The sequence below is a fragment of the Palaemon carinicauda genome, chromosome 17, assembly GCF_036898095.1.
Source record: "Palaemon carinicauda isolate YSFRI2023 chromosome 17, ASM3689809v2, whole genome shotgun sequence".
Lineage (NCBI taxonomy): Eukaryota > Metazoa > Arthropoda > Malacostraca > Decapoda > Palaemonidae > Palaemon > Palaemon carinicauda.
The window spans coordinates 57,193,263-57,221,205 of record NC_090741.1 but is presented as its reverse complement, the minus strand read 5'-3'; the positions used below and the strand labels follow the sequence as shown (position 1 = coordinate 57,221,205).

Genomic DNA, 27,943 nt, shown 5'->3' with positions numbered 1-27,943 from the left:
TTGCTGAAGGCATGAATCTCACTGACTCTTTTAGCTGTGGCTAAGCATACCAGGAAAAGAGTCTTTAAGGTGAGATCTTTCAGGGAGGCTGATTGTAGCGGTTCGAACCTGTCTGACATAAGGAATCTTAGTACCACGTCTAAATTCCAACCAGGTGTAACCAAACGACGCTCCTTCGTGGTCTCAAAAGACTTAAGGAGGTCCTGTAGATCTTTATTGTTGGAAAGATCTAAGCCTCTGTGACGGAAGACTGATGCCAACATGCTTCTGTAACCCTTGATAGTGGGAGCTGAAAGAGATCGTTCTTTCCTCAGATATAAGAGGAAGTCAGCTATTTGAGTTACAGAGGTACTGGTCGAGGATACGGATACTGACTTGCACCAGTTTCGGAAGATTTCCCACTTCGATTGGTAGACTCTAAGGGTGGATGTTCTCCTTGCTCTAGCAATCGCTCTGGCTGCCTCCTTCGAAAAGCCTCTAGCTCTCGAGAGTCTTTCGATAGTCTGAAGGCAGTCAGACGAAGAGCGTGGAGGCCTTGGTGTACCTTCTTTACGTGTGGCTGACGTAGAAGGTCCACCCTTAGGGGAAGTGTTCTGGGAACGTCTACTAGCCATCGAAGTACCTCGGTGAACCATTCTCTCGCGGGCCAGAGGGAAGCAACTAGCGTCAACCTTGTCCCTTCGTGAGAGGCGAACTTCTGCAGTACCTTGTTGACAATCTTGAACGGAGGGAATGCATATAGATCTAGATGTGACCAATCTAGGAGAAAGGCAACTATATGAACTGCTGCTGGGTCCGGGATTGGTGAGCAAAATATTGGGAGCCTCTTGGTCATCGAGGTTGCGAAGAGATCTATGGTCGGCTGGCCCCAGGTGGCCCAAAGTCTCTTGCATACATCCTTGTGGAGGGTCCATTCTGTTGGAATTATTTGTCCCTTCCGACTGAGACAATCTGCCATGACATTCAAGTTGCCTTGGATGAACCTCGTTACTAGTGATATGTCTAGACCTTTTGACCAGGTGAGGAGGTCCCTTGCGATCTCGTACAACGTCAGAGAGTAGGTCCCTCCTTGCTTGGAGATGTACGCCAAAGCCGTGGTGTTGTCCGAGTTCACCTCCACCACTTTGCCTTGAAGGAGAGACCTGAAGCTTTTCCAGGCCAGACGTACTGCCAGTAGCTCCTTGCAGTTGAAATGCATTGTCCTTTGACTCGAGTTCCATATTCCCGAGCATTCCCGACCGTCTAATGTCGCACCCCAGCCTACGTCCGATGCGTCCGAGAAGAGAACGTGGTTGGGAGTCTGAACAGTCAGGGGAAGACCCTCTCTTAGGTTGATATAGTCCTTTCACCAAGTCAGACAAGACTTTATCTTTTCGGAAACCGGGATCGAGACCGCTTCTAGCGTCTTGTCCTTTTTCCAGTGAAAAGCTAGATGGTATAGAAGAGGACGGAGGTGTAGTCTTCCTAGTGACACAAATTGATCCACGGATGACAGCGTCCCTACCAGACTCATCCACAGCCTGACTGAGCAGCGTTCCTTCTTCAGCATCTTCTGGATGGATAGCAGGGCTGGGGGCTGATCGTCTTGTTCAGTAACGTCCTCATCAGAGGGTTCCTCATCCGAAACTGATGAGGAAACGGCAACGGAGTGGGCAACGTCTGACTCGCTGAATCCGGTCGCACTGGTGGATGCGTGACGGAGCCGGACGCAATATCATGGAACTGCTGCACAGTCTGTGAACTGTCAACAACCATGGGTGCGCGAGGAAGCACAGCGTCAACCCGAAACAAGTCTAGACCGTCTGGGTTGTGCAGTCAACACCCTACCGGGTTGCTGAGGTTGACGCACTGCGTCACAACAAGTCACCTCTGCTGGTTGTTGAACGTCCTGAACGTCAACAACCACCTCCGAGCGTCGCTTAACGTCAACGTGCGGCTGGCAACCCACACTGGGTCGCATCGGTGGAGGAACCACCTCAACTGGCAGACGCGAGTAGGTTACCTCAGCGTCAACAGGGTGCACAACCGACCGGTTGGAAGGTTGTTGGCCAGAAGGTTCTTCTCCGCATTTAAGTCCTCTATCAAGGACGCAAGCTTGGCCTGCATGTCTTGCAGCAAAGCCCATTTAGGGTCTACGGGAGCAGGTGTGGCAACAGACGGGGTTAGCGACTGAGGCGGAACCGTTTACCATCCCTGAAAGCCTTGTTATGCATGACATAATAGTACAGCAAAACTTCAAAGGCTCGACAACAGCTGAGAAGTTGACCTGTAAACAACTTGGAGCGTCTCCTGGCTAGGCGCCAGGGAGAGTCTACCAGAATTGAGAAGTCTATCTGGGCAGAGGCATGAACTCCCAAGCCGAGAACTTCTCTCGTGTCATATCAGACTCTCGCTCTATAAACCAGTTTAAAAGAAGGGAAAGCAAAGGCTGTATCCCCCAAACTCCTCCTGGTGAAAAACCAGTCGCCTAGCCAACGTAACGCTCTCTAGGAGAGCGAGAGAGCACTAGCTTAAAAACAACGGCTTCAAAGTAGCTAGGCCTAGTGTAAGCTCTGACGTTTAGGCGAACGAGGAGCAGCAGTTACAAGATCCGGACGAAGATCCTTAAAAAAATCATCATGATTTAATTAAAGTCCATAGGAGGCTAAGCAGCTTAAGGCTCCTCTCCATCTGACAGAGTCCTCAAGGGAATATCAGTAGGAGGGAGAACAGCAACTTCCTCATTTACAGGAACCTTGTCCGATAAAAGCTGAGTCTCTCACTGGTGCATTAGTAGCGGACCAGAACGCAACGTCATGTAACTGCTTGACAGTCTGTGAACTGTCAACAACTGAACTGTCAACCACAACAGGTGCGTGAGGATGTACAGCGTCCACTCGAGACTGCTTTGACTGCCTAGACTGAGCAGTCAAAACAACTCTAGAATGCGGAGGTTGACGCACAGCGTCAAAACAAGTCAACTCCGATTGTTAGTGAACGTCTAGAACGTCAACAGGAGCATCAGCCAGTGGCCTAACGTCCAAATGCGGCTGAAAAACCACACGAGACCGCATCGAGTGTGGTTCTAAACAACCTGACTAACGTGATTAAGCTACGCCAACGTCAACAGTAAGCACAAAGGAACGTTAGGTTGGCTGAAAGCCAGGATATCGATGAGATAAACGGCTAGACTCAACGGACTAATCGGCAGAATAGTCTTCCATAAGGGAGGCAAGCATATACTGCATGTTTTGCCATACAACCCCTTAAGGATCAACGGAAATGGTTGTGGTAATAGACGAGGGTAACGTCTGTGACCGCAACACTTTGCCTACAAAAAAAGACTTTCGGAGTCTGTGTTACGCTTTTGTTAGGCGGCGAGCAGTTATCCGATGACTGCATAGGGTCAGAGCTGTCCTAATGGCTGTAACCAGGACGCTGGACCTGTCCTGAAAGGACTGACTTTCGCTTAAGGGCTTCGAAACCTTGTGACAGGTTTCTTATGCGAAAAGCCTACGGATGGCGAGGAGAAACAACGTCTCTCTCGTCTTATGGTAGGGGAGATCTTGGTAAGAAACACCCGATACCATAGAGGGAAAACGTCTGTTCGTTGGTCAAGGCCTCTCGAACCCATAAGTCTTTTGACATTACTTCTCCCCTGGGCTTGGGAGCTTGCAAGAGGTCCCGGACTAGGTGAACGACAGGCACGAACAGACGAACCCTCGGACGCAACACTGTAACACTTTGCGCCTCGGACGCAACACTGTAACACTTTGCGCATATCACTTTATCACTTCGATTTTCTGTTTTGCACTTATTTCTACCTGAAACACGCAATTCTACCCTTCATTAAAAGGTAGTAATTGCGAAATTAGTCGTATAATGCAAGCTCATAATACCAGCAAAAAACAGAAAACATATTTTAAGATAAAAAGAAAAATCAGTGGCTGGGAAAGAGACTAAACACTAGTTCATATAACTACGTTTTCAATCTCTACCGCACATAGCCTGGGGACGAGAATAAAAACCTAAAAACTTTTTATCCTTCCTCCCCGTACAGAGACTAGGGACGAGAGTAACACGAGAACAACGTTACCCGTGAACGGAACGTTTTCTCTCCTCTCTCTCCCTCCGTCTCTATCTCTCTCTCTCTTTCTCTCTTGATTTCGCACCTAAGAGAAGAGCCCAATTATATATCGTCAAAAAAACATGTTATTTGACTAAAGGAAAAAACTGAAAGGTTTTTCAAATAAAAAGTTCCTTTAAATTAGAATTTAAAACAATTAAGCTAAGAAAGAATGAACAAAACGTCAGAATCGATTTACTCTTACTGCAAAGTGAAACCGTGATACACTCTCTCTCTATCGTAACGATAGAGCGCATGATGAACGTCCTGAACGTCAACAACTGCGTAGCATAAAAAAACTAAACGTTAGTTCATCTTTGAAAACAGTACGAAGACTATCAAAGAAATTCTTTCATAAAATATTACATTTAAAAAGTTTTAAATCCTTTAAAAGCTAAAGACGATATAAAGGGCTCAATGTTGATTAACTTCGGTTTCCAAGTTAGGACCGCCTACTCTCAGGAAAGGTCTATATAAACAATGCATTAAAATTTATTTTATATGTTTATAAAAAAATGGAAAGTTAATCGAAGAGGCCTAATAAAGGCGGAGAGATATAAAATATATAGAGGAAAATCTATAACGTGATAAGATAATTACTAAAAGCCTAAACACACTTCCGTCTAAGGGAAGGGTCGGCCATTTAAAAGTGAAAGAAAGTCCATACTCTCTTTGTCACCATAATTAAATCTATCCAAAACGAGTTCAAGTTTTGAGATGAAGATAAAACACCTGCATAGCGAAAGCTCAAAACTAGAATAGTGTACTTCACCAATGGTTGTGAAAACAAATTCAGTTAGCAACAGCGAATTAGTAGGTCTTGCCGGTAGCCCTACAGAGAGAAAATTGAGTTCTTTGTTTACATTGAGTACTGAGTACCTGCACGACAGATGGCGCTGTTGAAGTACACCCCCTACCTGCATAGCGATCGCTGGCGGATTTTTAACGTAGAGTTTTCTGTCGAGCAACAGAGTTGCAGCTTATATAATCACCGGCTAAGTTAAATATTGAAAAAATCATTTTACTTTCCAACAATAGTTTTTTATGAAGTTATAATTCTGTGTACTTCAACCATTGCTGCTGACATGACACACTTTACTTACCTGTAGGAATATGTAAAATTCTAACGGCACTGTCAGTAGTGTTAACGTGTTGTCCCCCAGCACCACTTGCTCGCTTGGTTTCAATTTTCAAATCTTTGGTGGCAATTTGTACATCAATCTGTAAGAAAAAAGACAAACTTACTTTTCTATACAAAATTTTTATATAAACTATGATGTTTTCCACACCTAAGTTTAAACATATTTATACAAACAGGAATTTAAAAAAATGTTTTGCTTCATTCAATAACTTTTCAATTTACAAACTATTGTACTACATCAGGAATTTTAAGAGTAATTTCTGTTTTCCTAGCTATACAAGCCATCGTCCTTTTAATTGGAGAGACCTGACACTTTAGATTACCTGGTCATCTCAGTTGTTTGTTCTCCCTAATCAAAGGATGGCTTGTTATGCTGTGAAAGAACATATGGTTTTGTGCTAATTTCAGAGAACAGATTTTTACCAAATTTTCATTAACATGTTGCCAAATTGAATGAAATTGCTGGCATATTAAAAAGTCCCTCTTTTCATATTAGTGGAATCATTTTGACCTGATTAATGTAAAATTAGCGACACTGACTTGGGGGAGTGAGGAAGTAATGGTGCTACCCCCTGAAGAGTTATGGTATGGTGACACTGTATTGGTAAGGAGGTGGTAAGACTGAGCAAGGAAAACATTGTTTACAAGTACCCCAAGGTAAGCCACACACCTGCTCATCTCTCACCTACTGCTCTCTTTCGATTATTAGATAATACATACTGTATACATATACATAAATATGGAGGGCTGGATATATATTCATGGACTTAATATGATTCCTGACACCTTCATAATAATTGTGCATAGTTTACTAAACTTACCTAATAATCTGAAGAGAGCAGTGGGTGAGAGATGAGCGGGAGTGAGGCTTAGCTTGGGCTGCTTGTAAACAATACTTTCTTTGCTCAGTCTTACCACCTCACCAATACAGTATTACCATACCATAACTCTTCACTCTTGATTTCCCAATATCTTGAATAAGGTTAAAGGAGCTGGTGACTGTTGGCATAGCTTTGGTTTAAAATGTTGAATGTGCCCTTATGATTATGTACTGAATAACAAATAAGTTCAATTTAGCAATGGGCAAGATGGCCTCCTGTAGGTATAAGGTTACCTAGTCAAGGGTTTTGATGAATGATCTGTCCTTGTGAGAGAGCAAAAGAGGCAGATTTAAACAGGTGGCTAAGCAATTGCCATAGCTCTAAAATAACGAGTGTTCTGCAGACTCTGGATGGTACTGAAAAATGTTATTTTCCTTAGTAAAATAAATTTTTGAATATACTTACCTGATGATCATGTAGCTGTCAACTCTGTTGCCCGACAGAAAAAACCTAAGGTCGGGATACGCCAGCGATCGCTATACAGGTGGGGGTGTACAACAACAGCGCCATCTGTCGAGTAGGTACTCAGGTACTTCTTGTCAACAAGAACCAATTTTCTCCTCGGTCCACTGGGTCTCTATGGGGAGGAAGGGAGGGTCCTTAAATTTATGATCATCGGGTAAGTATATTCAAAAATTTATTTTACTAAGGAAAATAACATTTTTCAATATTAATCTTACCCGATGATCATGTAGCTGATTCACACCCAGGGGGGTGGGTGGAGACCAGCATACATGTTAACATTAGAAGCTAAGTATCCCGTATTTCATTTTAGCAGTTATTCAAAATAACAAACATAAAATAAATAAGTACCTGGTAAGGAAGTCGATTTGAACAATTACTCTGCCTTTTTAAGTACGTCTTCCTTACTGAGCCTAGCGATCCTCTTAGGATGCTGAGCGACTCCTAGGTGCTGAAGTATGAAGGGCTGCAACTCATACTAAAGGACCTCATCACAACCTCTAATCTAGGCGCTTCTCAAGAAAGAATTTGACCACCCGCCAAATCAACCAGGATGCGGAAGGCTTCTTAGCCTTCCGTACAACCCAAAAACAACAATAAAAAGCATTTCAAGAGAAAGATTAAAAAAGGTTATGGGATTATGGGAATGTAGTGGTTGAGCCCTCACCTACTACTGCACTCGCTGCTACGAATGGTCCCAGGGTGTAGCAGTTCTCGTAAAGAGACTGGACATCTTTAAGGTAAAATGATGCGAACACTGACTTGCTTCTCCAATAGGTTGCATCCATTACACTCTGCAGAGAACGGTTCTGTTTGAAGGCCACTGAAGTAGCGACAGCTCTAACTTCATGGGTCCTTACCTTCAGCAAAGCATGGTCTTCTTCCTTCAGATGAGAATGGGCCTCTCTAATCAAAAGCCTGATGTAATAAGAAACTGCGTTCTTAGACATCGGTAAAGCAGGTTTCTTAATAGAACACCATAAAGCTTCTGATTGTCCTCGTAATGGCTTTGTACGTCTTAAATAGTACTTAAGAGCTCTTACTGGGCATAGTACTCTCTCTTGTTCGTTACCAACCAAGTTGGACAGGCTTGGGATCTCAAACGACTTGGGCCAAGGACGAGAAGGAAGCTCGTTTTTAGCTAAAAAACCAAGCTGTAAGGAACATGTAGCCGTTTCAGATGTAAAACCTATGTTCCTGCTGAAGGCGTGAATCTCACTGACTCTTTTAGCTGTTGCTAAGCAAACGAGGAAAAGAGTCTTTAATGTGAGATCCTTAAAAGAGGCTGATTGAAGCGGTTCGAACCTTGCTGACATCAGGAACCTTAAAACCACGTCTAGGTTCCAGCCTGGTGTGGCTAACCGACGCTCCTTTGAGGTCTCAAAAGACTTAAGGAGGTCCTGTAGATCTTTGTTGGTGGAAAGATCTAAGCCTCTGTGGCGGAAGACTGCTGCCAACATGCTTCTGTAACCTTTGATCGTAGGAGCTGATAGGGATCTTACATTCCTTAGATGTAAAAGGAAGTCAGCTATCTGCGTTACAGAGGTACTGGTTGAGGAAACTGAATTCGCCTTGCACCAGCTTCGGAAGACTTCCCATTTTGACTGGTAGACCTTGAGAGTGGATGTCCTCCTTGCTCTGGCAATCGCTCTGGCTGCCTCCTTCGAAAAGCCTCTAGCTCTTGAGAGTCTTTCGATAGTCTGAAGGCAGTCAGACGAAGAGCGTGGAGGCTTGGGTGTACCTTCTTTACGTGCGGCTGACGCAGAAGGTCCACTCTTAGAGGAAGAGTCCTGGGAACGTCCACTAGCCATTGCAGTACCTCGGTGAACCATTCTCTCGCGGGCCAGAGGGGAGCAACCAACGTCAACCGTGTCCCTTCGTGAGAGGCGAACTTCTGCAGTACCTTGTTGACAATCTTGAACGGAGGGAACGCATACAGGTCTAGATGGGACCAATCCAGAAGAAAGGCATCTACGTGAACTGCTGCTGGGTCCGGAATCGGTGAGCAATAATTCGGGAGCCTTTTGGTCATCGAGGTAGCGAACAGATCTATGGTGGGCTGACCCCACAGGGCCCATAGTCTGCTGCAAACATTCTTGTGAAGGGTCCACTCTGTGGGGATGACCTGACCCTTCCGGCTGAGGCGATCTGCCATGACATTCATGTCGCCTTGAATGAATCTCGTTACCAGCGAAATCTTTCGATCTCTTGACCAGGTGAGGAGGTCCCTTGCGATCTTGAACAACTTCCTCGAATGAGTCCCTCCTTGCTTGGAGATGTACGCCAAGGCTGTAGTGTTGTCGGAGTTCACCTCCACCACCTTGCCTAGAAGGAGGGACTTGAAGTTTCTCAAGGCCAGATGAACTGCCAATAGCTCCTTGCAGTTGATGTGAAGTGTTCTTTGCTCCGGATTCCACGTGCCCGAGCATTCCCGTCCGTCCAGTGTCGCACCCCAGCCCGTGTCCGATGCGTCCGAGAAGAGAAGGTGGTCGGGGGTCTGAACAGCCAATGGTAGACCTTCCTTGAGAAGAATGCTGTTCTTCCACCACGTCAGCGCAGACCTCATCTCTTCGGATATAGGAACTGAGACCGCTTCTAGCGTCATGTCCTTTCTCCAGTGAGCAGCTAGATGATACTGAAGGGGGCGGAGGTGGAGTCTCCCTAACGCAATGAACTGGGCCAGCGATGAAAGTGTCCCTGTTAGACTCATCCACTGCCTGACTGAACATCGGTTCCTTCTCAGCATGCTCTGGATGCATTCTTGGGCTTGACTGATTCTGGGGGCCGACGGAAAAGCCCGAAAAGCTCGACTCTGAATCTCCATACCTAGATAGACAATGGTTTGGGATGGGACGAGTTGGGACTTCTCTATATTGACCAGGAGACCCAATTCCTTGGTCAGATCCATAGTCCATCTGAGATTCTCCAGACAGCGACGACTTGACGGAGCTCTTAAAAGCCAGTTGTCCAAATAGAGGGAGGCTCTGATGTCTGCCAAGTGAAGGAATTTGGCAATATTCCTCATCAGTTTGGTAAACACAAGAGGAGCCGTGCTTAGGCCAAAGCACAGGGCTTGGAACTGGTAAACGAACTTTCCAAAGACGAACCTTAGGAAAGGTTGGGAGTCTGGATGGACGGGGACATGAAAGTACGCGTCTTTTAGGTCCAACGAGACCATCCAGTCTTCCTTCCTGACCGATGCTAGCACCGACTTCGTCGTCTCCATGGTGAACGTCTGCTTGGTGACAAAAGCATTGAGAGCACTGACGTCCAGCACCGGTCTCCAGCCTCCTGTCTTCTTCGCTACCAGGAAGAGACGGTTGTAGAAGCCCGGGGATTGATGGTCCCGGACTATGACTACCGCTCCCTTTTGTAGCAAGAGAGACACCTCTTGCTGCAAAGCTAGCCTCTTGTCCTCTTCCTTGTAGTTGGGAGAGAGGTTGATGGGAGTAGTTGCTAGAGGGGGATTGCGCCAGAACGGAATCCTGTACCCCTCTCTTAGCAACTTCACAGACTGAGCGTCTGCACCTCTGCTCTCCCAAGCCTGCCAGTAGTTCTTGAGCCTGGCTCCCACTGCTGTCTGGAGAGGTAGGCAGTCAGATTCTGCCTTTTGAGGACTTGGAACCCTTCTTCTTTTTGCACGGGTACCTCCTCTGCTGGAGGTTCTGCCACGAAAGGGCGGGATGAACCTAGACGCTGGTGTGTCCATCCTAGGTCTAGGCACGGAAGGTAAAGCTGTGACTTTACGTGCGGAAGACGCCACCAGGTCATGGGTATCCTTCTGGATCAACGAGGCAGCAATCCCCTTGATCAGCTCTTCCGGAAAGAGACACTTGGAAAGTGGAGCAAACATCAACTCCGACTTCTGGCATGGAGTGATCCCCGCAGACAAGAAGGAGCAAAGGTGATCTCTCTTCTTAAGCATTCCAGACACGTACGAAGCCGCAAGCTCACCAGACCCATCCCGAATGGCTTTGTCCATGCTAGACATGATAAGCATGGCAGAGTCCTTATCCGAAGGGGAGGTCTTTCTGCTTAACGCTCCCAAACACCAGTCGAGGAAGTTGAAGATCTCAAAAGCACGAAAAACTCCCTTCAACAGATGGTCCATGTCAGAAAAGGACCAGCAAATCTTAGAGCGTCTCATAGCCAGCCTGCGGGGAGAGTCAACCAGACTTGAGAAGTCGCCCTGGGCAGAGGCAGGAACTCCCAAGCCGGGTTCCTCTCCCGTGGAATACCAGACGCTAGATTTGGAAGCAAGCTTGGTAGGCGGAAAGATGAAGGCAGTCTTCCCCAGTTGCTTCTTGGACTGCAACCACTCTCCCAGTACCCTCAAAGCTCTCTTGGATGAGCGCGCGAGTACGAGTTTCGTAAAGGCAGGAGCTGCTGACTGCATGCCTAAAGCGAACTCGGAGGGAGGTGAGCGCGGGGTTGCAGACACAAACTGTTCCGGATACAATTCCCTAAACAGGGCAAGGACTTTCCTAAAGTCTAAGGAGGGAGGCGTAGACTTGGGTTCTTCTATGTCGGAGTGCGGATCGTCCAAATGTGCAGCTTCGTCATCAGATACTCCATCATCCGAAAGCTGAGGAGGAAGAGGCAAAGGTGGAGCAGAAAGCTGAACGGCTGAATCCGGCAGCACGGGTGCATGCGTAGCTGCACCGGATCCAACATCATGCCGCTGCTGGTCAGTCTGCGAGCTGGCAACAACAAAAGCGGAGTGCTGGTGCGTGGGAGGGACTGCCGTGGGTTGCGGAGACTGCCGCATTGCGTCAAAACACGGAAGCTTGACAGCACCTTCCCACTGCTGATGCGGTAGCTCACGCATGTCAACGGAGGGTGCCGCATGAACATGCGTCTGGCAGGGTCGACTGCGCATCGGTGGTGGAGCTCTCACAGGTGGAGTGTGGGAGCAGGCAGCCGCAGTATCTGCTGAGCGCACAACCGTGGCAGGTTGTAGGTTAACAGGTGCAGTGTCAACCTTCTCAGCACGATACTCCTGCATGAAGGAAGCAAGCTGAGACTGCATAGTCTGCAGCATGGACCACTTAGGGTCTACCGTGGTTGGTGCGGCAACAGACGGAGTGATTGCCTGCTGCGGAACCACTCTACCTCTCTTGGGAGGTGTGCAGTCTTCGGAAGACTGCGGCGAGTCCGAACTGACCCAGTGGCTACACCTGGGCCGTTGGACTCGCTCGGAAGGGACCTTGCGCTTGAGAGGTCGTGAGACCTTGGTCCAACGTTTCTTCCTAGAAACTTCTTCCACAGACGAGGAAAGAATGGGCTCACTCGTCTGTTTGTGGATGGGACGATCTCTGACAGATACGTCCGCAACCACTGAGGGTACATCCGTACGCTGATCAAGGCCTGTCGAACCCTTTGGTCCTTCGACATTGCTTCTCCCCTGGGCTTGGGAGCTTGCAAGAGGTCCCGGACTGGGAGGATGACTGGCACGAACAGATGCACCCTCATGCGCAACACTGACACTGACACTTTTCACCGCACTTGCACTCACTACACTTCCCACTGCACTTTTCGCTTTCAACTCTTTGACATCGGCCAAAAGTTGATTCCGGTCATTAGCTAATGACTCCACTCTGTCACCAAGAGCCTGAATGGCACGCATCATGTCCGCCATGGAGGGTTGAGCACTAGTAGCAGGGTCGGGAGTCACCACTACAGGGGAAGGAATAGGTTGAGGGGCATGGGGAGAGGAAAAATCAAACGAGCGAGAAGAACTCCTCCTGATCCTATCCTTCTCTAGCCTACGTGCATTCTTTAGGAATTCATTAAAATCGAATTCCGAAAGCCCAGCGCATTCCTCACATCGATCTTCCAATTGACAGGATTTACCCCTACAATTGGAACAAACGGTGTGAGGATCTATAGAGGCCTTCGGAAGACGCCTAGAACAGTCCCTAGCGCTACACTGCCTGTACTTAGGGACTTGAGAATGGTCAGACATCTTGAATTCTTGAATTAGCCAAGGGGGGGAATCCAAAATCTAGCAAAGTTCATCAACAATTAATCCAAATCTAATCAAAAAGCTTGATAAGCTAATGATAATAGTTCCTGAATAGCGAAAGCTAAAATCTAGAGCGAATACATCACCAAATGCGTGAAAACAACTCCAGAAACAACAGCGTATCCAAGTAGGTCTTGCCGGTGGCACGACAGAGGAAAAATTGGTTCTTGTTGACAAGAAGTACCTGAGTACCTACTCGACAGATGGCGCTGTTGTTGTACACCCCCACCTGTATAGCGATCGCTGGCGTATCCCGACCTTAGGTTTTTTCTGTCGGGCAACAGAGTTGACAGCTACATGATCATCGGGTAAGATTAATATTGAAAACTATATATTTTAGCTAAGATGAAAAGTACTTGGCCCCTACAGGTGCTATCCCAAAGCCATGAGGAACATACAATGATATTTCTCCGGTGAAAGTTCCAAGAAATTTAACAGCGCATTTAAAGTCAAAACTTCTGAAACTTGTTCAAAGTGCTCTTACCTCGAGCTCTGTTAAAATTGAAGTATACAGTATGTTCTCTTGATCACTTTAATTCAAAAGTTAAGTATGTTCTTGGAAGAAATAATTAAAAAGCTGTGGTTGTGATATTAACCAAAATCTCTGGTTACAACCTGTTTTGTTGGCTTTGAATACCTTGTGAGTGTTTAGACTGAACGCAGAAGTGTCTTCTCACTTTTTGCCAATGAGTTTTGATAAGTAGAAAGTGGTGAATGGCTCTGTAAAAATTGTACAACTTAATTGAATTGTGACTTCAAACTTATGGCTGATTACATGAATTAGACATTTTGCTTGACCATAACCTTGACCTTCACAAAATTTAATCATTTCCAACTTTTTACATAACAGTTAATCCTAGCTTTCATTAGTCTATGATTAAAATTGTAGCCAGGAAGCTGTTCACAAACAAACACACACAAACAAGGGGGAAAACATAACCTCCTTCCAACTTCGTTGGTGGAGGTAAAAAGTGGAGGCTTGGCTAACTGCTAAGGGAAGGAGGTCTTCGTAGCAAGAGAGAGAAAATTCTTACATTTCTAATTTTTCTTGTCAAATTACCATCATTATAACTAGCCAAGTTATGACTCTAACTGGAAAAGCAAAATACTATTAGTCCAAAGGCTTCAACAGAGAAGGCAGGCCAGTCCAGAGAAGTTGAGAAGTAATGAATAAGTCATAAATAAGAAATAAAAAAACTAGTATGATCTCCAATTGGTGAAAATAAATTACTGCTAGGCCAAACCTAGCTGAAGTTAGTATGGACTTGGATGCACAATAGGTTAGGATGAGGACTCTGTTAGTATATCTCACATGTTTACCTATTGGTACACTATTAGAAGAAATCGGTACACATGGCCACATGCAGGAGGAAAACCTCTCTATACTCTATAAAAAAAATTAGAGTTATCTGTAAATATATGAACTATCTAGCAAATGAAATAGGCACTATGTATGCAGTACTAAAAAAACGTGAATTGTACTGCTGGATGAAAGAACGTCGTTTTCTTGAGAGTTCCATGATTAGTATGAAGGGACCCCAAGCGAATATAGTTTACCATAGAGTGCCATATATGGCGTGCTAAACCATAATATATAATAAAGGGAAGGTAAATGGAGTGAGGGAGACTGGGAATTATTTTAATTTCTTGATGCTAGACTTCAAAAAGAGAAGAGCTTCATCGAGGAAGCCAGGTGACCCACAGGTAAGGTTCGTTACAATACATACTGTTAGATGGTCTGAAAGCTAAAAAGATTTCTAAATGTATAAAGCATGTGCGGTCAATTAATATCTCCATTATGAAAATGCTTTCTCTTACTATTCCACAAATAAAACCTTACTTCTGTAGGCTGGGGCATCACGGCCACAGAAACTGTGGAAGTGTGAATACGGCCTGCTTTTTCCGTCTTTGGTACTCGCTGCACTCTGTGAATGCCTCCTTCGTATTTCAGATGTCTATAAACACTTTTCCCACAAATATCCGCCGAACCGTGTCGAAGCCCACCTGTTAACACCAAGATGGATTAGTAACCATTTCATTAACATTATATACATAGCAGTTTTAAATGTGGTAGCTTAGTGGGCTCCTAGTTATAACATTACACTTAACCGAGTCATCAGAATCCATGTCTGGTACTGTATACTCGTACCCGAATACTACCTTTGGCGCTAATTGCATACATGTATGTTTAAGTCTCATCAACATGGGAACAGTGATATAGGCCACTTTTTTATAACACATGAACAATATCTAAACTTTTAATTGATAAAAAAATATTTCTTCGGTCTTAACTATTAACTTTAATTTCCAGGATACATATTAAAAGGTAATAATACTAAATAAAAATAAGTTATTACTTGCACCCAAATATTTCTTAAATACTACAGTAGTCCCATTAAAGCAATGTACAGTATAGCAATGCTTCCGAGTTTTTTAATAGAACATCCTCAAACCCTATTATGGAACTCTGGGTACACGCATGAACAGATTGAAATAATCCATTATGCAAATTTGTTTTTTCTTTAGGAACAAACCACTTAGTTTTATAATGAGCATCAATCATACTGCTATAGTTAGTAGAGAAATGAAGTTCCCAAAAAGAGAAGGATCATGTCACCTCAATGTTGATAATTTTATCACCAAGAGGAAGCTCACTATTCGGACACCATTAAGGACTGTTTCTAATCTTTAATCCCTGTATAGGAGCACCATAGCATACCATAACCATAGAATATTTGCAGTCTCCTTTCAGCCACAGCTATGCTGCCCTCTGCCTTTTGATTCAATGTGTTCCCCTTAGTGTCTAACGATTAGCTGTCTAATTTTTTCAAAACCTAGAACAATATACATCACGTTTCTATCAAATTTTATAAAGCTACGACCATTTATTTGCAAATAATGCTGTTCAGACTGCTCGGCAAATCACCTTCCCCATCTTAGGGATATGGTGTTCTTGGCAATGCTTATTGCATTCAGATGAACGCAAAATTATCTTATAGGCAAGTCTAAGCAATCAAATTCTATTGAGAAATTAAGAGCTTTTATGAGGTATCAGAGGACGTCCGGTTTATTTTCTTTAACTAAGTCCCCTATAATTAGATTGGTAAACAGCGCAATGACATCTCTCACTGCTTCATCTCCTGGTTCTTCCCTCTGTAAGGAAGTATAAATGAGTCTCAATAGACCTAGTTTTAGAACAAGTCACTTCAGCTGACATTGTGTGGCTTACTAATAATGTAGGCTAGGTAGTCGGTTGGCCAGAGTACCAGCCACCCGTTGAGATACTACCGCTAGAGAGTTATGGGGTCCTATGACTAGCCAGACTGTACTACACTGGATCCTTCTCTCTGCTTACGGTTAATTTTTCCTTTGCCTTCATATACACTGAATAGTCTGGCCTATTCTCCTCTGTCCTCATACACCTGACAACACTGAGATTACAAAACCATTCTTCTTCACTGCACTGTAATTATTAAGTGGCCAATTTCCTCTTGGTAAGGGTAGAAGAGAATCTTTAGCTATGGTAAGCAACTCTTCCAGGAGAGGGATACTCCAAAACCAAACTATTGTTCTCTAGTCTTCAGTAGTGCCATGGCCTCTGTACCATGGTCTTCCACTAACTTGGATTAGAGTTCTCTTGCTTGAAGGTACACTTGGGAACACTATTCTGTCTTATATCTCTTCCTCTTGTTTTGTTATAGTATATATAGGATATATTTATTTTAATCTTGTTACTCTTCTAAAAATATTCTTTTTTTCCTTATTTCCTTTCCTCACTGGGTTATTTTCCCTGTTGGAGCCCCTGGGCTTATAGTATCCTGCTTTTTCAACTAGGGTTGTAGCTTAGTAAGTAAGTAATAATAATAATAATAATAATATAAAAACTGTTCAAGGGTAAGATCCTTGAAGCAGGCCTGGTTTGAAAGAATGAAATTGTTACCCATGGCTACCAGTATGTGGTCTCACTGTAGACGAACGGCCAGAGCTAATTTATACAGTACAGTGATACCTCGGTACTCGACCATAATCCGTTCGAGATCCGTGTTCGACCTCCGATTTGTTCGAGTACCGAATTTTTTTTCCCCATAAGAAATAATGGTATATATTCTATTCCGTTCCCAAGCACTCGAACAGGCCCAAAATATTAATAAAACGTGTACCTAAACAACAATAATTATCTAAATGTGTATGAAATTGGTCAGAAAATCCTATAAAACAATTTTAAACCATTTACTGTACTAAAATAAAACAATTTTAAACCATTTTCTGTACTGTAGTGAACATACCTTTGAGCAGCGGTTCGATGGCATACAGGGATGGATGTGGAGAGGATGGAAGGGGGAGGTTACTGCTTGGAAGGAGAGTCCCCTTCCATGATGTGGCGGGGTAGTTCTCCTTCAGGAGTTGTTTCTCTCTCCAATGAAAGGGTGGGCAGATCTATTTCAGGGGTTTCTTCTCTTCTTTGTCTCTTCTTTGGAGGAGAAACAGGCTTTGATGTAGCAGCTTTCTTTTCTTTTGTGAAAAACTGGTCTATTGTTAATTGTTTCTTCCTCCTCTGCAGTATTCTTCGAAAATGATACATGACACTATCATTAAACATATGCACTGCCCGGTTTGCTACTGCAATTTCTGGGTGGTATTTTTCAGCAAAAGCCTGCACATCTGCCCACTTGGAACAAATTTCATTGATGAGAGAACTTGGAACATCCTCCCTTACCTCATCCTCTTCTGAAGATTCCTGCTCCACAATCAGATCCTGCTGCTGTTGTTGTTGCAGGTGCAACAATTCCTCCACAGTCAACTCGGTAGAATGGCTTTCTACAAGCTCATCAATATCATCCTTGTCGACCTCAAGCCCCAAACTCCTGCCCATGACAACAATTTCCTCAACGACATCAGTGTCATCAGAAATTACAGGGGTAGCAGTGCTTGGACCCGCCTCTGGTTGGAAACCTTCAAACTCCCTCTCTGTGACACATGATGGCCACACAGGGGTGCCATTCGTACGATAATTATCGTACATGTACGATTATTTTAGGTCCAGTACGATGTACGATACATACCTTAGGCGTATACATATGTGTGGTGTGTGTGTTTAAATTAAACAATTATACTCAAATATTTAGAAATAAGTCAATCATAAACTCCTTAATAATTATATTGAAACTGTGTACGATAATTTTGGATGAAAAACGATAATTTTAAGCCTTATGTACGATAATCCAGTGGACATAATCTGGCAACCCTGTGGCCACAGCTTACGCCAGGCAGAGTTCAATGTCCTATAGGTCACACCTCGCCAAGCTTGGTCAATCATGTTAACAGAGTTGAGGATGCTGAAGTGTTCCTTCCAGAATTCCTTTAGGGTCAACTTCGTGTCACTGGTCACTTCAAAACACTTTCTGAAAAGGGCCTTGGTATAGAGTTTTTTGAAGTTTGAAATGACCTGTTGGTCCATGGGCTGGAGTATGGGAGTAGTATTGGGGGGCAAGAATTTGATTTTGATAAAGCTGTATTCTTCTTTCAAGTCATCCTCGAGACCTGGAGGATGTGCAGGAGCATTGTCCATAACCAGAAGACATTTCATTGGCAAGCTCTTTTCAATGAGGTAAGCCTTAACCTGGGGGGCAAACACTTCGTTTATCCACTCAGTAAAGAATTGTCTTGTGACCCAAGATTTAGTGTTCGAGCGCCACATAACTGGTAGTGCACTTTTACAAATATTATTTCGTTTGAACACCCGGGGGTTGTCCGAGTGGTACACTAACAAGGGTTTGATCTTGCAATCGCCACTTGCATTTGCACACAGCAACAATGTTAGCCTATCTTTCATTGGCTTGTGACCTGGCATCTTCGTCTCGTCCTTGGTAATGTACGTATTGGCTGGCATTTTCTTCCAAAATAACCCAGTCTCATCACAATTAAAGACTTGTTGTGCGATCAAATTTTGTTCATTTATGTACCGATCGAATTCCCCCACGTATTTATCGGCTGCAATTTGATCCGAACTAGCTGCCTCCCCATGCCTAGTAACACGATGAATACCTGTTCTATTACGAAACTTTTCAAACCAACCCCTGCTCGCTTTAAATGTAAATGAATCACTTTCACTGGTACTCGGACTTTTCTTCACTAATTCTTCATAGATATGCAACGCTTTTTCACAAATGAACGCTTCACTAACACTTTCCCCGGCCAACTGTTTTTCTTTAATAAATATTAAAAGCAACTTTTCCATCTCCTCAATCACTTGTGGCCTTTGCTTAGTTACCGCCGTAACTCCCGTTGCAACATTCGCCTTCTTAATCATTTCTTTATGCTTTAAAAACGTAGAAATGGTCGACTTCGCCATTCCGTATTCTACCGCTAAATCGGACACTCGTACACCATTCTCATATTTCGCTATAATTTCCTTCTTCAACTCGATCGTTGTTCGCACTGTTTTCCTCTTCTCCTTCCCCTTAACACTCATTACTTTCTTGGGACTCATTATGAAAGCTAAAAAAGCAATTAAAAGCACTGAAAATCACTAAATCACAACGAATGCTGATCGCGCGTTGTCTGAGTGACGCTCTCGAGAGAACTGATGCTTCCCGAACAAGCGAGAGTGGCCGAGATGGCGCGATCATCACAAAGCCCATGCGGTCGTCACGTGTTCGGCTGGTCGAGTACCGAATTTTTGGTCGAGCACCGCAGCAAAAATTTCTCGAAAATTTTGGTCGAACTCCGAATTGTTCGAGTATAGAGTCGTTCGACTACCGAGGTATCACTGTATAAGAATTAAATACTCAACTTTCCAGAGGCTGAAGATTGCGACATGGTTGCAGTAAATAGCGAAACAACTGGGAAAAACACCTGGTCAAAGACGCTACTACGATAGGAATGGAGTTGGCGGGCGGTGATAACGTCAGCAAGATGGCCGACGCATATGACGTAATCCGAGTACCCATAACAGTAACGGAGGAGGAGAACTTTGTAACGGCACCTCCCATATCTTGCCACTAATTCCCCCCTCGAAGCGTAAACGCCATGTGGGGTGCAGATAGCTATGTGGCGTGTCAAGGGTATCCTAAAAGGGACTACCTTAAGGGTACTCGCGCCAGAAGTTAGAATTCTGGAAACCTTTAGTTTAATTCTCTGGGAATATCCACAGTAGTCATATATACCCTTAGGAAGCTACTTAAGGAACTTTCCATCAGGACGACATGGCTATCTCACCCAAAAATAGATTTTTCGCTTCTCTCAAAATCCGTTTGTTGTTAAACAATTTATCATTGGCCACTCCATCACAAACTCATCATCTATAGCCACACCACTAAAACAATAATCTAATATCTAAAACTTTTTTCTATGTACTTGTAATTTAATAAAATAAAACATATGAAAATTAATATGAGCCATTGCAGCAGCCGTTTAAAAACAGTACTCATAGATTTTTTAATTTTCATAACCCGTCGCTAATGACTTAAAAACATGAACTAAAAATAATCGTTAGCTAAATATATAAAGGATGAGATAGCCATCAATATATTCTTCACTTAACTATCTGTCCCTTATACATCAAGTGGCCAACTGGCCATTTCTATCAACTATAGTCACTATTGTACCAACTTTTTCCATTATAACTTACCAATATCGGTCACTTCATAACCCGTTGTTTCCATTTCCCATCCCATGAAGTCAGCATAGTTTTGATACATCTCGAAAATCTCACGACAGAAAAGCATAGCTTCTTGACCCCCAACACCAGCGCTAACTTCGATGCTTATGTCCGTGTCGTCAAGAGGATCTGCAGGTACCATTGAAATTAGTACCTGCAAAATAATTATTCTAATTGAATAACAAATTTCCAACAACTCTGCTCAGAGTAGAAAATATTTAAAAAATTTCTACTCGATATAATGAATTCTGTATAAACTTGATTATAAGGTGCTCTATTTTGTAAAAGGACTTAACGTTTTAGTGAAACAATGTACGACAATGAAGAATAACTGCATTCTATTGTAAATCAATCAGAGATTTTCTTTAATACTAAAATATTGTAATGACACATCTAAAGATCATGCTATACCAACGCTGTGGACATTTTCAGTTACTACTAAATTGTCTCTATACTGAACTAGAGGCATATGGCTATTGAAAGGAAAGAAAATAGGAAATTTGTATTTTGAGGGTAAACAATAATATAAGCAAAGCTCAGAGAGAGAAACAATATGAACATTAGGGGAGACTCATTGAAATGATAAAGATATTCAGAAACAAATATATAGCAAACACTCATGACTAACCCTTTCAAATTTATATTTACATTATTAAAAATTATACTTTAACATCACAAAAGAAATATGTAACAACCATCTTCCCTAGTATAGGTTTCCAATATGCAAAGCAAATTGGATACAGTACTTACAGTGTGTTGACCTGTCCACATCTCGCACCTTTAATTTACAGTACCCAATTATTACTGCAACATCTGCAATTTGTTAGCAGGGGATTCTATTTTCATGCTTTCTATCCTTCTGATATGATTTTCATCACTGGTTTAATGGTAGTTTTCAGGCTTTGCCAAGATTCCCTTATATTTTCTTCATTGAAGTCCACAGTTAGTGTTACTCTATGCCTTTTAATACAATTAGTGTTAAAGGTGTTTGGTTTCAATTCCAGTTCCATCAGAATAGATGATCACTAGAACGTCAGCCAGGCAAGCCCCCCCACCCCCATGGTGCCCTACCACAGCAGTGGCCTCCCCAATAAACAGCTTAAACTCATGGTCTCGGGCAGGGATTGATCTGCTGCCACGCGAATGCTAGGCAAACACATTACCACTGTATTAGCCAGGAAGCTAGTATATCCAATACAGTACACATTTTCTTGCAACATTTTTAACTGCAATAGTATCATCATGGACTTTGGCATCTGGTCGTTGTCTTCTTATGAACTTGCGAGCTTTGATTACATTTATCTGTTGGATTTTAGTTAGGTAACAGCAGAATACTTTTGTTATTCATATTTGTGAATATTAATGTTTGTTGGTGCTTTTTGTATTTTCAGAATACCCTATAAGCTTGACTTTAGTTTGTGTTTTGTTTTAGTAATATGATATTTTAATTATAAAATAAATTTTTGAATATACTTACCCGGTGAATATATAATAGCTGCAACTCTGCGGCTCGACAGAAAACACACTCAAAAAACTCGCGAGCGATCGCTATGAAGGTTGCGGGTGTGCCCACCAGCGCCAACTGTCGGCCAGATACCACTCTTGTATGTAAACAAAACCTTCAATTCTTCTCGTCCCGCTGCGTCTCTATTGGGGAGGAAGGGAGGGTCATTTAATTTATATATTCACCGGGTAAGTATATTCAAAAATTTATTTTATAATTAAAATATAATTTTTAAATATTTAACTTAGCCGGTGAATATATAATAGCTGATTCACACCCAAGGAGGTGGGTAGAGACCAGAGTTAATTATGTTTACAGCGTATAAGCTAAGAGTTTTTTCATTTTGACAGTTATCAATATAACAAAACCAAAATATATAGGTACCTGGTAAGGAAGTTGACTTAGACAATTACTCTGCCTTGTAAGTCTGTCTTCCTCACGGAGCCCAGCGATCCTCTTAGGATGCTGAAAGACTCCCAGGAGCTGAAGTATCAAGGGTTGCAACCCATACAACAGGACCTCATCAAACCCCTAATCTGGGCGCTCTCAAGAAATGACTTTGACCACCCGCCAAATCAACCAGGATGTGAAAGGCTTCTTAGCCTTCTGAACAACCCATAAAACAATATTAAAAACATTTCAAGAGACAGATTAAAAGGATATTGGAATTAGGGAAGTGTAGTGGTAGAACCCTCACCCACTACTGCACTCGCTGCAACGAATGAACCCAGTGTGTAGCAGTCCTCGTAAAGAGTCTGGACATCTTTTAAGTAAAATGACGCGAACACTGACTTGCTTCTCCAAAAAGTCGCGTCCATAATACTTTGCAGAGATTTATTTTGCTTGAAGGCCACGGAGGTTGCTATATCTCTAACTTCGTGCGTCTTAACCTTAAGCAAACATCGGTCTTTCTCATTCAAGTGAGAATGAGCTTCTCGTATTAAAAAAATCTGATAAAATATGTCAAAGCATTCTTTGACATAGGCAATGAAGGTTTCTTAACTGAGCACCATAATGCCTCAGATTTCCCTCGTAATGACTTAGTACGAGGTAAATCGAACTTAAGAGCTCTAACAGGACATAATACTCTTTTCAGTTCGTTGCCTACGATCTCTGATAAGCAAGGAATATCAAAAGATTTAGGCCAAGGACGAGAAGGCAGTTCATTTTTGGCCAGGAAACCAAGTTGAAGTGAACAAGTGGCTTTTTTCTGTAGAAAAGCCGATGTTCTTACTGAAGGCATGAAGTTCATTGACCCTTTTAGCCGAAGCCAAGCACACTAGGAAAAGTGTCTTGAGGGTGAGATCCTTCAGGGAGGCTGAATGTAATGGCTCAAACCTGTCTGACATGAGGAACCTTAGGACCACGTCTAAGTTCCATCCAGGAGTTGCCAAACGACGTTCCTTAGAGGTCTCGAAAGACTTAAGGAGATCTTGGAGATCTTTATTGTTGGAAAGATCTAAGCCTCTATGTCGAAAGACCGAAGCCAACATGCTCCTGTAGCCCTTAATCGTGGGAGCTGAAAGGGAGTGAACCTTTCTCAGATGTAAAAGAAAATCTGCGATTTGGGCTACAGAGGTACTGGACGAGGACACAGATGCTGACTTGCACCAGTCTCGAAAGACTTCCCACTTCGACTGGTATACTCTAATGGTAGAAGCTCTCCTAGCTCTTGCAATCGCACTGGCTGCCTCCTTCGAAAAGCCTCTAGCTCTTGAGAGTCTTTCGATAGTCTGAAGGAAGTCAGACGAAGAGCGGGGAGGCTTTGATGGACATTCTTTACGTGGGGCTGACGTAACAGATCTACCGTTAGAGGAAGACTTCTTGGAAAGTCTACCAGCCATTGAAGTACCTCGGTGCACCACTCTCTCGCGGGCCAGAGGGTAGCAACCAACGTCAACCTTGTCCCTTCGTGAGAGGCGAACTTCTGCAGTACCTTGTTGACTATCTTGAATGGTGGGAATGCATATAAGTCCAGAAAAGACCAATCCAGTAGAAACGCGTCTATGTAGATTGCTTCTGTATCTAGGACTGGAGAGCAATAGATTGGTAACCTTTTGGTCAACGAGGAGGCAAAGAGGTCTATGGTGGGTTGACCCCAAGTAGCCCAAAGACTCTTGCCCACGTCATTGTGGAGGGTCCATTCCGTGGGTATCACCTGACCCCTCCGACTGAGACAGTCTGCCAAGACGTTCAAGTCCCCCTGGATGAATCTCGTCAACAGGGAGATGCCTCGAATTCTTGACCATAAGAGAAGGTCCCTTGCGATCTCGAGCAGCGTGAAGGAGTGTGTGCCTCCTTGCTTGGAGATGTACGCCAAAGTTGTGGTGTTGTCTGAGTTGCCTCTACCACTAAGTTTCGAAGAAGCCTTCTAATATCATCAAGGCCAAGTGGACTGCTAATAGCTCCTTGCCGTTGATGTGCATGCTCTTCTGACTTGAGGTCCACAGACCCGAGCATTCCCGACCGTCCAGGGTCGCACCCCAACCCAAATCCGACGCGTCTGAGGACAACACGTGGTTTGGGTTCTTGACTGCTAGGGATAGTCCCTCTCTCAGACTGATATTGCTGTCCCACCATTTCAGGCATGCCTTTACTGGTTCAGAGACTGGGAATGATACCGTCTCTAATGTCTTGTCCTAGTTCCAGTGAAAGGCTAGATGGAACCGGAGAGGCAGAAGGTGTAGTCTCCCTTGTGAGACAAACTGCTCCAGGGATGAGAGAGTCCCTACGAGACTGTTCCAAATCCTGACTGAATAAACGTTTCGTTTCAGCATTAGTTGGACTTCGAGCAGGGCTTGACTGCGAATCTCCATCCCCAAATATAGAATAATCTGGGATGGGATCAGTTGGGACTTTTAGGTTGACCAAAAGTCCCAACTCCCTGGCCAGACTCAACGTCCAATGTAGATCCTGCAGACAGTGAAGACTGGACGATGCTCTGAGAAGCCAGTCGTCCAAGTACAGGGAGGCTCGGATCCCCGATAGATGGAGGGATTTTGCCACATTCCTCATGAGCCTCGTAAACACGAGAGGCGCAGGACTGAGGCCAAAGCACAGGGCTCGAAACTGGTACCCCACATTCCTGTAAACAAACCTCAGAAACGGTTGGGAATCCGGGTGTATAGGAATGTGGAAGTATGCCTCCTGAAGGTCGAGAGAGACCATCCAGTCGCCTTCCATAAATGCTGTCAAGACAGCCTGGTAGACTTCATCGTGAAGTTTGTCTTGACAATGAACACATTGAGCGCACTTGCCTCTTACGTACTCCTGCAGTGAACATGGCTGCCAAATCATGGAGCCATCCCTGAGGGACTTGTTCCTGCAGAGAACGTGGCTGTCAGATCATTGGAGCCATCCCTGAAAGCCTTGTTTATGCATGACATAATTGTACAGCAAAACTTCAAAGGCTCGAAAACAGCTGTGAAGTCGACCTGTAAAATCTTGGAGCGTCTCATGGCCAGGCGCCAGGGAGAGTCTATGAGGTTTGAGAAGTCTATCTGGGCAGAGGCAGGAACTCCCAAGCCGAGAACTTCTCTCGTGTCATATCAGACTCTCGCTCTATAAGCCAGTTTAAAAGAAGGGAAAGCAAAGGCTGTCTCCCCCAAACTCCTCCTGGTGATAAACCAGTCGCCTAGCAAACGTAAAGCTCTCTTAGAAGAGCGAGAGAGCACTAGCTTATAAAACAACGGCTTCGAAGTAGCTAGGCCTAGTGTAAGCTCTGACGTTTAGGCGAACGAGGAGCAGCAGTTACAAAAAGATCCGGACAAAGATCCTTAAAAATCAGCATGGTTTATTTAAAGTCCATAGAGGGCTAAGCAGCTTTAGGCTCCTCTCCGTCTGACAGAGTCCTCAAGGGAATATCAGTAGGAGGGGGAACAGCAACTTCCTCATCTGAAGGAACCTTGTCCGATAATAGCCGAGTCTCAAGCAAGGGAGAGACCTACCGTGGTGGCAATGCTTTACAAGCAGAGTCCACACGCACTGGTGCATTAGTAGCGGACTAGGACGCAACGTCATGTAACTGCTTAACAGTCTGTGAACTGTCAACAAAAACAGGTGCGTGAGACCAGGACGCAACGTCATGTAACTGCTTGACAGTCTGTGAACTGTCAACAACAACAGGTGCGTGAGGACGCACAGCGTCCACTCGAGACTGCTTTGACCGCCTAGACTGAGCAGTCAAAACAACTCTAGAATGCGGAGGTTGACGCTCAGCGTCAAAACAAGTCAACTCTGATTGTTAGCGAACGTCCTGAACGTCAACAGGAGCATCAGCAAGTGGCCTAACGTCCAAATGTGGCTGAAAATCCACACGAGACCGCATCGAGTGTGGTTCTAAACAACCTGACTGACGTGACTTGGCTACGCCAACGTCAACAGGACGCACAAAGGAACGTTAGGGTGGCTGAAGGCCAGGATCTCGATGAGATAAACGGCTAGGCTCAACGGACTTATCGGCAGAATAGTCTTCCATAAGGGAGGCAAGCTTATTCTGCATGTCTTGCCGTACAACCCATTTAGGATCAACGGGAATGGTTGCGGTAAGAGACGAGGGTAACGTCTGTGACCGCAAAACCTTGCCTACAAAAAGACTCTCGGAGTCTGTGTTACGCTTTTGTTAGGCGGCGAGCAGTCTTCCGATGACTGCATAGGGTCAGAGCTGTCCTAATGGTTAAAACCAGGACGCTGGACCTGTCCTGAAAGGACTGACTTTCGCTTAAAGGGCCTCGAAACCTTGTTCCACGGTTTCTTATGCAAAAAGCCTTCGGATGACGAGGAGAAAATCGTCTCTCTCGCCTTATGGTAGGGGTGATCTTGGTAAGATACACCCGATACCATAGAGGGAACGTCTGTTCGCTGATCAAGGCCTCTCGAACCCATAAGTCGTACGACATTACTTCTCCCCTGGGCTTGGGAGCTTGCAAGAGGTCCCGGACTAGGCGAACGACAGGCACGAACAGACGAACCCTCGGTCGCAACACTGATAACACTTTGCGCAATATCACTTTATCACTACGATTTTCTGTTTTGCACTTATTTCACTGAAATCGAATTTTTTAACAATTCACATTAGGTATGAATAAAACTGATTTCTACCTGAAGCACGCAATTCTACCCTCATCAAAAGGTTGTAATTGCGAAATCAGTCGTATAATGCAAGCACATTAATACCAGCAAAAAACAGTAAACATATTTTAAGATAAAAAAATCAGTGGCTGGGGAAGAGACTAAACACTAGTTCATTCAAAACTACGTTTTCAATCTCTCACCGTACATTGCCTTGGGACGAGAATAAAAAACTAAAAAAGTTTTATCCTTTCTCCCCGTACAGAGACTAGGGACGAGAGTAACTCGAGAACAACGTTACCCGCTTGGGACAAGATAAAGATCGGAACGTTTTCTCTCCTCTCTCTCCATCCATCTCTATCTCTCTCTCTCTCTCTCTCTTGATTTCGCACCTAAGAGAAAAGCCCACTTACGTTTCGTCAAAAAAAAACAGGTTATTTGACCAAAGGAAAAAACTGAAAGGTTTTTCAATTAAAAAGTTCCTTTAAAATAGAATTTAAAACATTTAAGCTTTGAAAGAAGAATGAACAAAACGTCAGAATCGATTTACTCTTTCTGCAAAGTGAAACCGTGATACTCTCTCTCTCTATCGTAACGATAGAGCGCAAACTGCGTAGCATAAATAAACTAAACGTTAGTTCATCTTTGAAACAGTACGAAGACTATTCAAAGAAAATCTTTCATAAAATATCTATTAAAAAATATTCATTTAATAAGTTTTAAATCATTAGCTCTTTAAAAGCTATTTACGATTGAAAGGGCTCAACGTTGTTTAACTTCGGTTTCCAAGTTAGGACCGCCTACTCTCAGGAAAGGTCGCATATAAACAAATCATTAAAATTTATTTTGATGTTTATTATAAATGGAAAGCTAATCGAAGAGGCCTAATAAAGGCGGTTGAGATATAAAATATATAGAGGAAAATCTATAATTAATTTATAACGTGATAAGATAATTGCTAAAAGCCTAAACACACTTCCGTACTGAGGGAAGGGTCGGCCATTTAAAAGTGAAAGAAAGTCCATACTCTCTTTGTCACCATAATTAAATCTATCCAAAACGAGTTCAAGATTTAAGTTGAAGATAAAACACCTG

At 43.7% G+C, this 27,943-nt stretch overlaps 1 protein-coding gene across 1 annotated transcript in view; it reads right to left on the bottom strand.

Annotated features, from left to right (window-relative positions):
* mRF1 (mitochondrial translation release factor 1) overlaps positions 1-27,943 on the bottom strand; it is a 77,787-nt gene that overhangs the window by 30,523 nt on the left and 19,321 nt on the right. The window contains exons 4-6 of the mRNA XM_068391054.1: positions 20,245-20,428; positions 14,455-14,618; positions 5,209-5,326 (exon numbers count right to left, since the gene is read on the bottom strand). Coding sequence (XP_068247155.1) covers positions 5,209-5,326; positions 14,455-14,618; positions 20,245-20,428 — 466 coding nt within the window. The remainder of the gene's footprint in view (positions 1-5,208; positions 5,327-14,454; positions 14,619-20,244; positions 20,429-27,943) is intronic.